A 14,554-nucleotide genomic window follows, 5' to 3' on the forward strand; every position below is an offset into this window, starting at 1 on the left:
CACTGCCTGGTTTGGAAACAGCACCGCTGTCAACCGTAAAGCACTGAAAAGGGTAGTGCGAACTGCCAGCCACATTGTTGGAGGTGAGCTTCCCTCCCTCAAGGACATCTACACCAGGCGGTGTATAAGGAAAGCTCGGAGGATCACTAATGACTCCAGCCACCCATCCCACAGACTGCTCTCTCTGCTCCCCTCAGGAAGACGTCTCCGCAGCATTTGATCCCACACTAGTCGACTGAGGGATAGCTTTTTCAATCAGGCCATCAGACTAATTAACAGCCATAATTAACACAGCATACAGCACACTCCACAATATTGTATGCTACACACTGCACTCACACTTCAACAGTGGACAACACACACACACACACACACACACACACTGCATTCATACTGCATCTATACACACTGGACTATACACACACTGCATTTAATTTAGTATAACAATCTATCTGACAATAAGCTATCGGTACCACAGGACATCTCTGTATCTGTAGAGTTGTACAGTCTGTTGCACCCTACATGTTACATATATATTACATGTATATAATATTTATACTTATATATATTATTTATATTTATACTTATACATACTTATATATATATATATATGTATATATATATAATTTATATTTATACTTATATATATATATATATATATATATATATATATATAATTCATATTGTATATAATGTGTATTGCATTGTAAATATGTCTAGTAGTACAAAGTAGAGCAAATTGCATCTTTTTCACATTTTCCGCATTGGCACATTTCAACTGGTACTAAGCATTTTGCACATTTTTTTAACCTGTTTGTAAATTGTTCTAATTTCTGTTTCTTAACTACTGTATGTAAATGGTTCTGCAATTTCTGGAGCTCGCTCCCAAGAATTTCACTCACCATGGCACATGCTGTGGTGATGGGACAATAAAGGTGACTTGACTTGACTTGACTTGACTTGACATATCTGACTAAAGTTTTAATGTGATCCATCAAAAATCTACTGTAAACAGAGTAGTCTGTATACCTCTGTAGAAATAAGACTACATGGAACTAAACGGATCTATACGGTAGTTTATTAGCCACGAGCCATGACATCTCTCAGTAAGTGCATTAATAGTAGGTTATAGAGTCTGTGTTGTACTTTAAAACAAAACAAGTAATTATTGCATGTTTACTGTGTAAATGTCTATGACAAGGGTTAATGATTCAAAAAGTGTATGGTGGGATAAATTTACAACCCAACATAATAGTGTCCAAGCACTGTAATATCAGCTTGGTTGTTACCTTAAATTGAACCAAGTACAGCTTAAATAAACAAACAAGTTAATTCATTCATTCATTTTTGGTGCATGACTTGTTTTTCAGTAACACAAAAGGTTGTGGGGTAATATTCTGTTTATAGCTGTGAATGCACCAAAAGATTAAATGTTACTATAAAGGCATAAAAAGTACATATAGTGCTTTAATAAATAAAACTTGGAAAATTAGAAAACAAAATTATCAGAGGAATAAAACATTATGATTACGAAATTCTTTATTTTTAAATTGCATGTTATTACTGATTATTTCCTTATAACTTTATGCCTCAGAGACTAAACACAGCTAATACAATCTAATAGTGTCTTATATATCTGTGTTGACTGACAGCATCACAGCCAGCCTTGTAGAGGTTGACCTGCCTCCAGAGGGGCAGAACTCTCAGGGCTTTCACTGTATATCTAAAGCTCTGTGCTTCTACAACAGAAGTAGGGCTGGAGGAGAAGTAAGATAGATCGACACCATGAACTGCCTGTATCTCCTGGTTTTGGGTGAGTCACATCTATATCTATGTGCTTCTGTCTTATCAGGTTTTTTCTGAGGGGATCAATTAAAAGGTGTTGAGCTGTTTGTAGGTGACACTGTTATCTGTTAGAAACTTTTCAACTCTCATAGTTTTGATGAGATTTTGTGAGGTGCGAAAGACTGGTGTGTGCATGTGTGTGTGTGTGTGTGTGTGTGTGTGTGTGTGTGTGTGTGTGTGTGTGTGTTATTTTAGCTCACTGTACTGCGCCAGGCTATTGTGTTAAAAATGGACAGTAAAACTTCTTAAATTTTGGCTTCTCTTTATTTGACATGGTACCAACTACCAAAATCGCTGAGATCAGACTTTCCCCCATTCTGCTGCTTGACCTGCACATTAACTGAAGCTTGTGACCGTTTTATAGATTTCCATGGATGTAATATGATCGACTTCTTAAGTATTTGCATGAATATGTAGGTGCAAAGGGGGAAGGAAGTCGTTTTTCTAAAGTGTTTTTAAAAACAACAACACACACACACATGCTCACACGCACACGCAGATGATAAGGTGTATCTGCTGAGACACAGCTGTCACTCAACGCCACCCGAGTCCTTAGTAAACAACAGCATGGCCTAGAGGAGGCCCTGTGTGTTCCTGATAAGGCCTGACATTCACGCACACACACACACACACACACACACACACACGCACACACACACACACACACACACACACACATTTACATTTACATTTACATTTACATTTACAGCATTTGGCAGACGCCCTTATCCAGAGTGACGTACATAAGTGCTTAAATCTCTAACACTGAATACATTAATGCTGGTTCACTAGGTTACATACTTAAGATACAATGAGTTTAAAACATTTGTTCAAAGTTACAATGAAAAAAAAGTGTCAAAGGGTTTTTTTTTTTTTTTTTTTTTTTTTTTTTTTAATGCAAAAGATAAGGAAACAAGTGCTAGTTGAAGTGCTTCCTGAATAAGTAGGTCTTCAACCGCCGCTTGAAAATAGCCAGTGACTCAGCTGTCCGGACCTCTAGGGGAAGTTCATTCCACCACCTTGTTGCCAGTACAGAGAAGAGTCTTGTAGTATACTTGCCTCTTACACTGAGAGATGGTGGAAGCAGTCGAGCAGTGCTGGTAGATCGGAGGTTGCGGGGTGCAGTGCGAGGAATGATGAGGGCTTTGAGGTAAGAGGGAGCTGGTCTGTTTTTGGCTTTGTAGGCCAGCATCAGTGTTTTGAATCGGATGCGTGCAGCTACCGGAAGCCAGTGGAGGGATCGCAGCAGCGGGGTGGTATGGAGAACTTAGGCAGGTTGAAAACAAGCCGGGCAGCTGCATTTTGAATCAGACACACACACACACACACACACACACACACACACACACACACACACACACACACACACACACACACACACACACACACACACAACAACAACAACAAAATAACAAGAAATCAAAACTGTGTGGTACAGAACTGCAAGGGTATGCAGAAAAATTATTCAGGGTGTGTTGTGTCTTGTATACAAATCCCTTAAATAGTCTTTAATTAAACTTTAATTTATAAACTTTACTCATAGCAATAAGAGAGCATCATCTAACAACAGCAAAAACACAGCGACACCTAGTGATTATTCCAACAAAATGGAATATTGGACCAAAATTAATTAAACTTGATGATTAGGAGATGTTTTCTGCAGCAAGAGTTGTGTTTCTTATACAGCTACATAGAAGGTTGAATGCAATTCAGGACCTCCTTCAATAACATGTGGTTCCTTCCCTGTGAGCTTCTCTCAATCATCCTGTAATGTCCATGCAAGACAATCCCCCCAGTCACACTGCAAAACAGGTTCCTTGAAGCAAGAACACTGAAAGAAACCAACTATAGTTACTGAACAGTGGAAGAGGCTGGAAGAAGATTAGAGATCACACCAGAGCAGTGGGAGAAACAAGTGATGTCCTGGAGTGTTTATAAATTGTCTTCTAATATTAATCACCACTGTGTATATATTTTCATTTGTTACCATGAACTCAGTTTGGATTTATTAAAAAAGATGTGTTCACATAATTTTAGATATTTTAAAAGACAGAAATAAAAATGATGAGCGACCAGCCTATCCTGCTATGAGAATGTGAAGATCAGGGCTTTATCTATCAAAGAGGACACAAAGACACATATTCATGTTCATTTACAGCAGTGTTTACAATTTACAAAATATGATATTCATAAAGATAAAATAAATATAAAAAAAATCTGTTTGAAAACTTTTGACTCCTACTAGAGCTGTTTGTGGATATTGGGAAATGTAGTCCATGCTGGCCATGTTTGTATGCTGTGGTTTCTGGTGTTTCGTGCTGATTCTGGTGTTGAACTGACACATGGACCTTATTTCAAAACGACAGTTCTGTCTTTTATTATATAGGATTGTTGTGGGACTGCTGGCCAGGCAAGTGTTCATTTAAACATTTTGATGTTATGTTCCTACTATTAAAAACTCACACAAAGCATGACATGCTTTAAAAAGATCATAATTAATTAAATACTGTGAGAAACATCAAACTGGACTTTACAACTCAGATCCTTCTGAAACACACGTTTCTCCATAAGTGAACTTGACTATTGGATTAAGTCTTACATGGTCTACATGGTGGCATAATAACTGCAGGTCCTCTCGTGTATATTATTACATTATTATTAGTTTTAATAATAATAATAATAATAATAATAATAATAATAATAATAATAATAATAGCTTACGATACCCAGTTTAAACTGAATTTAAGGTCATTCTTTTCCTGCAGCTCTTCTGTTAGTCGTACAGACCAGTGTGACTGCTTCTGTAACCTGTGGTCCTGGATTTATACAAGATAAAGACAGTTGTGAAGGTAAGGACAAAACTGCACCATATATTAGATAATACATCATAATAGGATATGCACATTATTTTCCTTAACAGTTTTTAATCCCCTTTAAGACTAACCTGATGCCATCTGTGTTGTTTGTCATGTTTTATTTTAGTACAGCACTGGACCTTTTTGTTTTTTAACCTCTTTGAAACTTTTCTGTTCTGCAGATTAGTTTTTGTTTTGCAAATTAGAAATAATACTGAATAAATGAGTGTTTACATGATTCTGAAATTTCTTAAGATTTTCTTTCATCCTGTAATGAATGTGTTTATTTTTCATATGTGATTTCTGTCCTATAACACAGATTATGATGAATGTAAAATAGAAGAAGAAAGATTATGTGGTAACAATTCAGTTTGTTACAACACATTGGGTAGCTACTACTGTCACTGTGAACCGGGCTACAAGGCAAAATCATTTCACTTCACTGCAGTTGAAGGTGGACCATGCCAAGGTCAGTGTGTCAGTGTGTAGGTCAGTGTGTAATATTCACATGTTTTTGTTCAGGTATTAACAGTGCACTCAGAATAAACCTGAACCTCTGCACTTGTTCTTTTCTCTTAGACATCAACGAGTGTGTGGAGAATGAAACCATCTGTGGTCCTAATGCTGTTTGCTCTAACATCCTCGGTTCCTATTACTGTTCATGTGATACTGGTTTTGTGGCCAGCAACGGTCAGGGGCACTTTAACACAAGCCAAGACGTTACATGCGAAGGTGAGGTGTGAATTATCTTAGAAGTTACACAGAAACAACTTCTTAGTTTTAATGATTGTGAGTAATGTGACAGGTTTTTACACATTTCTGTGAACTACACAACACATTTAACAGCTTCTCCTGCACTTATACTAGTTATTTCTGTACTTTTACTTTTAGTATATTACATTATATCGGCCTCTGAGAAGATAGACCGTTATCACAATACTTTTCCTAGAAGCAAAACATTGTGATATAACAGGAACCGGTTGTGTTGCTCTGTGACATGATACATATCTTTAGCAGAATCGGGTAATTTATTATAAATTAAACTATTATTAATTATCAAGGGATGAACTACTATAGGAAAATAATAAACACCGGGGTAGTTGCAGTAAATCTACTTCATCACATCACCGTATTGTTGATTATTTTCCTATAAATGAGCTACTGGGCTAAATAATTTTACTGCACCTCAAGGTGTACAGTGTAGCATTTAGTGTGTCAGTATGTATTTTTAATGTTTTTGTTCAGGTATTAACAGTGCACTCAGGATAAACCTGAACCTCTGCACTTGTTCTTTTCTCTTAGACATCAATGAGTGTGAGGAGCCATCCGTCTGTGGTCCTAATGCTCTTTGTTCCAACAACATCGGTTCCTATAACTGTTCATGTGCTACTGGTTTTGTGGCCAGCAACAGACAGGAGAACTTTAGTGACGGTGAGGTGTGAATTATCTTAGAATTATTATTATTATTATTATTATTATTATTATTATTATTATTATTATTATTATTATTATTATTATTATTATTATTATTTCTGAGCAAAGGTTATGCAATTTTTATATTGTTTAGAAATAAATGAAATTATTTGCAGCTGAACCTGAATCTCTTCTATATGTCTCTTGCAGAAACTAAAAGAAGTTCTGAATACATAACTCTGTGTGTTCTTGAGGCTGTCCCAAAGTCCAGTGCCAGAGAGAGGCAGCGGTTTAACCCGACTCTTCTCACATTTCTACTAGTCAGTCACTGTATCACTGTGAAAATCTACCAATGACATATTTTCTCAGGTTAAATTCTTTAAATCTAAATCTTACAAGAAATCTTACAGATAAATTAGTCAGAGCCACTCAGAAGACTTGTTTAAAGAAGAAGAACAAAAAGAAACATGTTTATTTAAAGTGGCATGTAAAACTTAAAACCTCATTTGCTTCTAGGCTTGTCATGATAGCTTGGATATGAAGGTGCAGTGATGGAAATTCTCTGACACCAGGGCTTTTGTTTATACTTCTTGTACGCAAATAAAATCTATCTTCTGTGACTACGTCTTCATCGTACTTTATTATCAACAATGTTATCCACTTATCACACAACATATAGAGTTATGTACATTTCGACACCCTTATCCAGAGTAACTTACAATTTTATTTCAATTTATACAACTGAGCATTAAGGGCCTTGCTCAGGGGCCCAGCAGTGGCAACCCTGTGGACCTGCGATTCAAACCCACAACCTTCCGATCAGTAAACCAACACCTTAACCACTAGGCGACTACATCCCTACAAAGACACATCATAGACAGGTTTTATTTTATTTGATTAAGATAATTTGCTATAATCTTTGCACTTAATATGTTCATATTGTGAGCATGAGACAGGAAAATCTTGCCTCTATACATGTCTAATGCTTGCTGTGGTTCCCATTTCTGCCATGTGTGCTAATAACTCCATGGAAGCTATGTGGTAAAGCATTTTGCACATTTTTTAAACCTGTTTGTAAATTGTTCTAATTTCTGTTTCTTAACTACTGTATGTAAATGGTTCTGCAATTTCAAGAATTTCACTCACCATGGCACATGCTGTGGTAATGCGGCAATAAAGGTGACTTGACTTGACTTGACTTGACTTGACTTGACATATCTGACTAAAGTTTTAATGTGATCCATCAAAAATCTACTGTAAACAGAGTAGTCTGTATACCTCTGTAGAAATAAGTCTACATGGAACTAAACAGATCTATACGGTAGTTTATTAGCCATGACATTAAGTACATTAAGTACATTAATAGTAGGTTATAGGGTCAGAATTGTTGTGCTTTAAAACAAAATAAGTAATTATTGCATGTTTACTGTGTAAAGGTCTATGACAAGGGTTAATGATTCAAAAAGTGTATGGTGGGATAAATTTACAACCCAAAACAATAGTGTCCAAGCACTGTAATATCAGCTTGGTCGCTACGTTAAATTGAACCAAGTACAGCTTAAATAAACAAACAAGCTAAAAAGTTGTTGGGTAATATTCTGTTTATAGCTGTGAATGCACCAAAAGATTAAATGTTACTATAAAGGCATAAAAAGTACATATTGTGTTTTAATAAATAAAACTTGAAAAATTAGAGAAAAAAAAATTATCAAAGGAATAAAACATTATGATTATGAACTTCTTTATTTTCAAAATTGCATGTTATTACTCAATGTGATTATTTCCTTATAACTTTACGCCTCGGAGACAAAACACAGCCAATACAATTTAATAGTCTCTTATATATCTGTGTTGACTGACAGCATCACAGCCAACCTTGTAGAGGTTGACCTGCCTCCAGAGGGGCAGAACTCTCAGGGCTTTCACTGTATATCTAAAGCTCTGTGCTTCTACAACAGAAGTAGGGCTGGAGGAGAAGTAAGATAGATCGACACCATGAACTTCCTGTATCTCCTGGTTTTGGGTGAGTCACATCTATATCTATGTGCTTCTGTCTTATCAGGTTTTTTCTGAGGGGATCATTTAAAAGGTGTTGAGCTGTTTGTAGGTGACACTGTTATCTGTTAGAAACTTTTCAACTCTCATGTCCAAAGGTTTTTTTTTTTTTACAAATAAATATCTGAAAAGTGTTGCGTTCATTTGTATTCAGCCCCCTTTACTCTTATACCCCTAAAATCCAGTGAAACTAACTGCCTTCAGAATTCACCTACTTAGTAAATAGAGTGCACCTGTGTGTAATTTAATCTCAGTATAAATACAGCTGTTCTGTGAAGCCTTCAGAAGTGTGTTAGAGAACATTAGTGAACAAACAGCATCATGAAGACCAAAGAACATACCAAACAGGTCAGGGATAAAGTTGTGGAGAAGTTTAAAACAGGGTTAGGTTACAAATTAATACCCCAAGCCTTGAACATCTGACAGAGCCCTGTACAATCCATCGTCCGGAAATGGAACGGGTGTGGCACAACTACAAACCTACCAAGACACGGCCGTCCACCTAAACTGACAGGCCGTGCAAGGAGAGCATTAATCAGAGAAACAGCCAAGAGCCCCATGGTAACTCTGGAGGATCTGCAGAGATCCACAGCTCAGGTGGGAAAATCTCTCCACAGGAAAACTGGAAGAGTGGCAAGAAGAAAGCCATTGTTGAAAGAAAGCCATAATAAATCCCATTTGCAGTTTGCGACAAGCCATATGGGGGACACAGCAAGCATGTGGAAGAAGGTGCTCTGGTCAGATGAGACCAAAATTTAACTTTTTGGCCAAAATTCAAAAAGGTTATGGGTGGCAAAAACCTAACACTGCACATCACCCTGAACACACCATCCCCACCGTGAAACATAGTGGTGGCAGCATCATGTTGTGGGGATGCTTTTCTTCAGAAACGACAGAAAAGCTGGTCAGAATTGATGGGAAGATGGATGGAGCCAAATACAGAGTAATCTTAGAGAAAAATCTGTTAGAGGCGACTTGAAAATTGCTGTTCACAGACACTTGTCATTCAATCTGATTGAGCTTGAGCTATTTTGCAAAGAAGAATGGGCAGACATTTCACTCTCTAGATGTGCAAAGCTGGTAGAAACATACCCCAAAAGACTTGCAGCTGTAATTGCAAAGGTGGTTCTACAAAGAACTAACTCATTGGGACTGAATACAAATGCATGCCACACTTTTCAGATATTTATTTGTAAAAAAAAAAAAAAAAGGACACCATTTATCATTTTCCTTCCACTTCACATTTATGTACCACTTTGAGTTGGTCTATCACATAAAATCCTAATAAAATACATTTTTGTTTGTGGTTGTAACATCCAATAATCAAAATGTGAAAAAGTTCAGTGGGTATGAATACTTTTGCAAGGCACTGTATATGGTTAAAAAAGTAAAACTTCTTGAATCTTGACTTGTCTTGACTTGACTTGGTAAAACCACCATGTCATGGTTAAAGTTGCTGAGATCAGACTTTCCCCCATTCTGCTGCTTGACCTGCACATTAACTGAAGCTCGTGACCTTTTTATAGGTTTGCATGGATGTGGAACGATCGACTTCTTCAGTAATGGAATGAAGGTGCAAATGTGTTCCTAATAAACACTGAAACATTAATAAACTACTTTAAAATCCACATCTCGACAAACATTTTCGGTTCCTTATTCCTAGTCTTGATATGAGGAAGGAAGTGGTTAAGCTTCTGGTAAAATGTTTGAAGGAAAGAAATGCTGTGAGAGACACCGAGAGGTGACATATCTGACTAAAGTTTTAAAAATTTAACTGTAAATTTAACAACTTTCTTTCCCATATGAAGACTAGGAATAGAGAACAAAAAATGTTTGTCCAGATGTGGATTTTTAAGCATTTTTATTAATGTTTCAGTGTTTATTAGGAACACCTTTGCACCTACATATTCATGCAATTACTGAAGAAGTCGATCGTGTCACATCCATGCAAATCTATAAAAAGGTCACAAGCTTCAGTTAATGTGCAGGTCAAGCAGCAGAATGTGGGAAAGTCTGATCTCAGCGACTTTGGTGGTTGGTACTGTACCAAGTCAAGTAACGAGAAGTCAAGATTTAAGAAGTTTTACTGTCCATTTTTAACCATATAGCTTGTGCGGTATACAGTGAACTAAAAGAACAGACACACACGCACTCACACACACACACACACACACAACAACAACAACAACAACAACAACAACAAAATAACAGGAAATCAAAACTGTTTGGTTCAGAAATGCAAGGGTATGTAGAAAAGTTATTCAGGGTGTGTTGTGTCTTGTATACAAATCCCTTAAAGAGTCTTTAATTAAACTTTAATTTATAAACTTTACTCATAGCAATAAGAGAGCATCATTTAACAACAGCAAAAACACACCAAAAGCGACACCTAGTGATTATTCCAACAAAGTTGAACATTGGACCAAAATAAATCAAACTTCATGTTTAGGAGATGTTTTCTGCAGCAAGAGTTGTGTTTCTTATACAGCTACATAGAAGGTCGATTGCAATTCAGGACCTCCTTCAATAACATGTGGTTCCTTCACTGTGAGCTTCTCTCAATCATCCTGTAATGTCCATGCAAGACAACATCCCCAGTCACACTATAAAACAGGTTTGTATGCCATGTTTGTATGCTGTGGTGTTTTCTGGAAAATGGTGTTTCGTGCTGATTCTGGTGTTGAACTGACACATGGACTTGGTTTCAAAACAACAGTTCAGTCTTTTATTATATCAGATTTTATTATATAATTCACAGAAAGCATGACATGCTTTAAAAAGATCATAATTAATTAAAAAAACTGTGAGAAACATCAAACTGGACTTTACAATGCAGATCCTTCTGAAACACACGTTTCTCCATAAGTGAACTTGTCTATTGGATTAAGTCTTATATGGTCTACATGGTGACATAATAACTGCAGGTCCTCTCATGTATATTATTACATTATTATTAGTTTTAATAATAATAATAATAATAATAATAATAATAATAATAATAATAATAATAATAATAATAACGTAAGGTACCCAGTTTCAACTGAATTAAAGGTCATTCTTTTCCTGCAGCTCTTCTGTTAGTCGTACAGACCAGTGTGACTGCTTCTGTAACCTGTGGTCTTGGATTTATGCAAGATAAACACGGTTGTGAAGGTAAGGACAAACCTGCAACATATATTAGATACTACATCATAATAGGATATGTGCATTATTTCCTTAACAGTTTTTATCCTCTTTAAGACTAACTTGATGACATGTTTGTTCGCTTTGTGAGCTGTCATTATACAAACCCGATTCCAAAAAAGTTGGGACACTGTACAAATTGTGAATACAAACAGAATGCAATGATGTGGAAGTTTTGAATTTCAATATTTTAGTCAGAATACAACAAAATGACATATCAAATGTTTAAACTGAGATAATGTATCATTTTAAGGGAAAAATGCATCAACACATCTCAAAAAAGGTTGGGACAAGGCCATGTTTACCACTGTGTGGCATCCCCTCTTCTTTTTATAACAGTCTGCAAATGTCTGGGGACTGAGGAGACAAGTTGCTCAAGTTTAGGAATAGGAATGTTGTCCCATTCTTGTCTAATACAGACTTCTAGTTGCTCAACTGTCTTAGGTCTTCTTTGTCAAATCTTTCTCTTTATGATGCGCCAAATGTTTTCTATGGGTGAAAGATCTGGACTGCAGGCTGGCCATTTCAGTACCCGGATCCTTATTCTACGCAGCCATGATGTTGTAATTGATGCAGTATGTGGTCTGGCATTGTCATGTTTGAAAATGCAAGGTTTTCCCTGAAAGAGACGACGTCTGGATGGGAGCATATGTTGTTCTATAACTTGGATATACCTTTCAGCATTGATGGTGCATATCCAGATGTGTAAGCTGCCCATGCCCATGCACTCATGCAACCCATACCATCAGAGATGCAGGCTTCTGAACTGAGCACTGATAACAACTTGGGTTGTCCTTGTCCTCTGTAATCCGGATGACATGGCGTCCCAGTTTGTCAAAAAGAACTTCGAATTTTGATTTGTCTGACCACAGAACAGTTTTCCACTTTGCCACAATCCATTTTAAATTAGCCTTGGCACAGAGAAAACGCCTGCACTTCTGGATCATGTTTAGATATGGCTTCTTTTTTGATCAACAGAGGTTTAGCCGGCAACGGTGAATGGCACAGTGGATTGTGTTCACCGACAAATCAAATATATGTTTGATTTGATCACTGAACCTGGCACCCTATTTTCAGCATTCACGGTCTAGTCCCAGTTGCCAGCAGCCTTCAAATTTCAAGACAGATGTTCCTTGTTAGTATAGATGTCAGTATCTCTGCCTGTCATGCAGAAGACCGGGGTTTGATTCCCTGACAGGGAGTCTGCTTTTCCACCCAGTTCCAGTTCCACACCGGTTGATTTGATCCCTTAACCTGGCACCCTATTTTTGGCATTTAACTTGCACCCGATGGGGAGGTTGCTTTATAGTTCCTACTGTAACAAAGCCAAGACTTATCTGACAAAAGCAGCAAATTGATCCTAGTTGATATAATGGAACAGGTTTGATAAAAGCAGCACTGCCAAGCCAGAAGACTCAATCAGGGAGCAAGATGCAACACGGGTTGATTTGATTCTTTAACCTGGCACCCTATTTTCAGCATTTAACTTGCACATTTTGCAAATCCAAAATGAGCCAATATTTGGCATGACATTTCAAAATGTCTCACTTTCAACATTGATATGTTATCTATATTCTATTGTGAATAAAATAAGTTTATAAGATTTGTAAATTATTACATTCATTTTTTATTCACAATTTGTACAGTGTCCCAACTTTTTTGGAACCGGGTTTGTATTAACTGATTTATCACCGGACCCGTGTGAAATCAAAAGAATCTAATTTATTTATCCTGTTTGTTGTTTTTTTAACCTCTTTGAGACTTTTCTGTTTTGCAGATTAGTTTTTTGTTTTACAGATTAGAAATAATACTGAATAAATGAGTATTTACAAGATTCTGAAATTTCTTAAGATTATTTTTCATCCTGTAATGAATGTGTTCATTTTTCATATGTGATTTCCGTCCTATAACACAGATTACGATGAATGTGAAGAAGAAAAAGAAGAAAGATGTGGTAACAATTCAGTTTGTTACAACACATTGGGTAGCTACTACTGTCAGTGTGAACCGGGCTACAAGGCAAAATCATTTAACTTCACTCTAGATAAAGGTGGACCATGCCAAGGTCAGTGTGTCTGTAATATTCACATGTTTTTGTTCAGGTATTAACAGTGCACTCAGGATAAACCTGAACCTCTGCACTTGTTCTTTTCTCTTAGACATCAACGAGTGCGAGGCGATTAAATCCATCTGTGGTCCTAATGCTGATTGCTCTAACATCGCCGGTTCCTATTACTGTTCATGTGCTACTGGTTTTGTGGCCAGCAACGGACAGGAGCACTTTAACGCAAGCCAAGATGTTACATGCGAAGGTGAGGTGTGAATTATCTTAGAAGTTACACAGAATCAACTTCTTAGTTTTAATGATCGTGAGTAATGTGACAGGTTTTTACACATTTCTGTGAACTACACAACGCCATTTAAAAGCATTACCTGCACTCTTACCAGTTTTTTCTGTACTCTTATTATTGCATCTTACACGGTCTACATGGTGACATAATAACTGCAGGTCGTGTCATATATATTATTATATAATTATTAGCTTTAATAATAATAATAATAATAATAATAATAATAATAATAATAATAATAATAATAATAATAATAATAATAACTTAAGGTACCCAGTTTCAACTGAAATAAAGGTCATTCTTTTCCTGCACCTTTTCTGTTAGTCATACAGACCAGTGTGACTGCTTCAGTAAACTGTGGTATTGGATATGTACAAAATAAAGACGGTTGTGAAGGTAAGGACAAACCTGCACCATATATTAGATAATACATCTTAATAGGATATGTGCATTATTTTCCTTAACAGTTTTTATCCCCTTTAAGACTGACCTGATGACATGTTTAGTCGCTTTGTGAGCTGTCATTATACAAACCCGATTCCAAAAAAGTTGGGACACTGTACAAATTGTGAATACAAACAGAATGCAATGATGTGGAAGTTTTGAATTTCAATATTTTAGTCAGAATACAACATAGATGACATATCAAATGTTTAAACTGAGATAATGTATCATTTTAAGGGAAAAATGCATCAACACATCTCAAAAAAGTTGGGACAAGGCCATGTTTACCACTGTGTGGCATCCCCTCTTCTTTTTATAACAGTCTGCAAATGTCTGGGGACTGAGGAGACAAGTTGCTCAAGTTTAGGAATAGGAATGTTGTCCCATTCTTGTCTAATACAGACTTCT

General features: G+C 36.6%; 1 protein-coding gene across 1 annotated transcript in view; it reads left to right on the top strand.

The window, feature by feature from the left end:
• The first annotated feature begins 1,694 nt into the window (after nt 1–1,694).
• Nucleotides 1,695–14,554, top strand: part of LOC113652919 (adhesion G protein-coupled receptor E2) — a 57,513-nt gene continuing 44,653 nt past the window's right edge. The window contains exons 1-6 of the mRNA XM_047807713.1: nt 1,695–1,813; nt 4,232–4,255; nt 4,611–4,694; nt 13,267–13,416; nt 13,511–13,663; nt 14,027–14,098. Of these exons, the coding sequence (XP_047663669.1) occupies nt 1,786–1,813; nt 4,232–4,255; nt 4,611–4,694; nt 13,267–13,416; nt 13,511–13,663; nt 14,027–14,098 (511 nt within the window). The 5' untranslated portion in view covers nt 1,695–1,785. The remainder of the gene's footprint in view (nt 1,814–4,231; nt 4,256–4,610; nt 4,695–13,266; nt 13,417–13,510; nt 13,664–14,026; nt 14,099–14,554) is intronic.

The sequence above is a fragment of the Tachysurus fulvidraco genome, chromosome 24 (assembly GCF_022655615.1).
Source record: "Tachysurus fulvidraco isolate hzauxx_2018 chromosome 24, HZAU_PFXX_2.0, whole genome shotgun sequence".
NCBI lineage: Eukaryota > Metazoa > Chordata > Actinopteri > Siluriformes > Bagridae > Tachysurus > Tachysurus fulvidraco.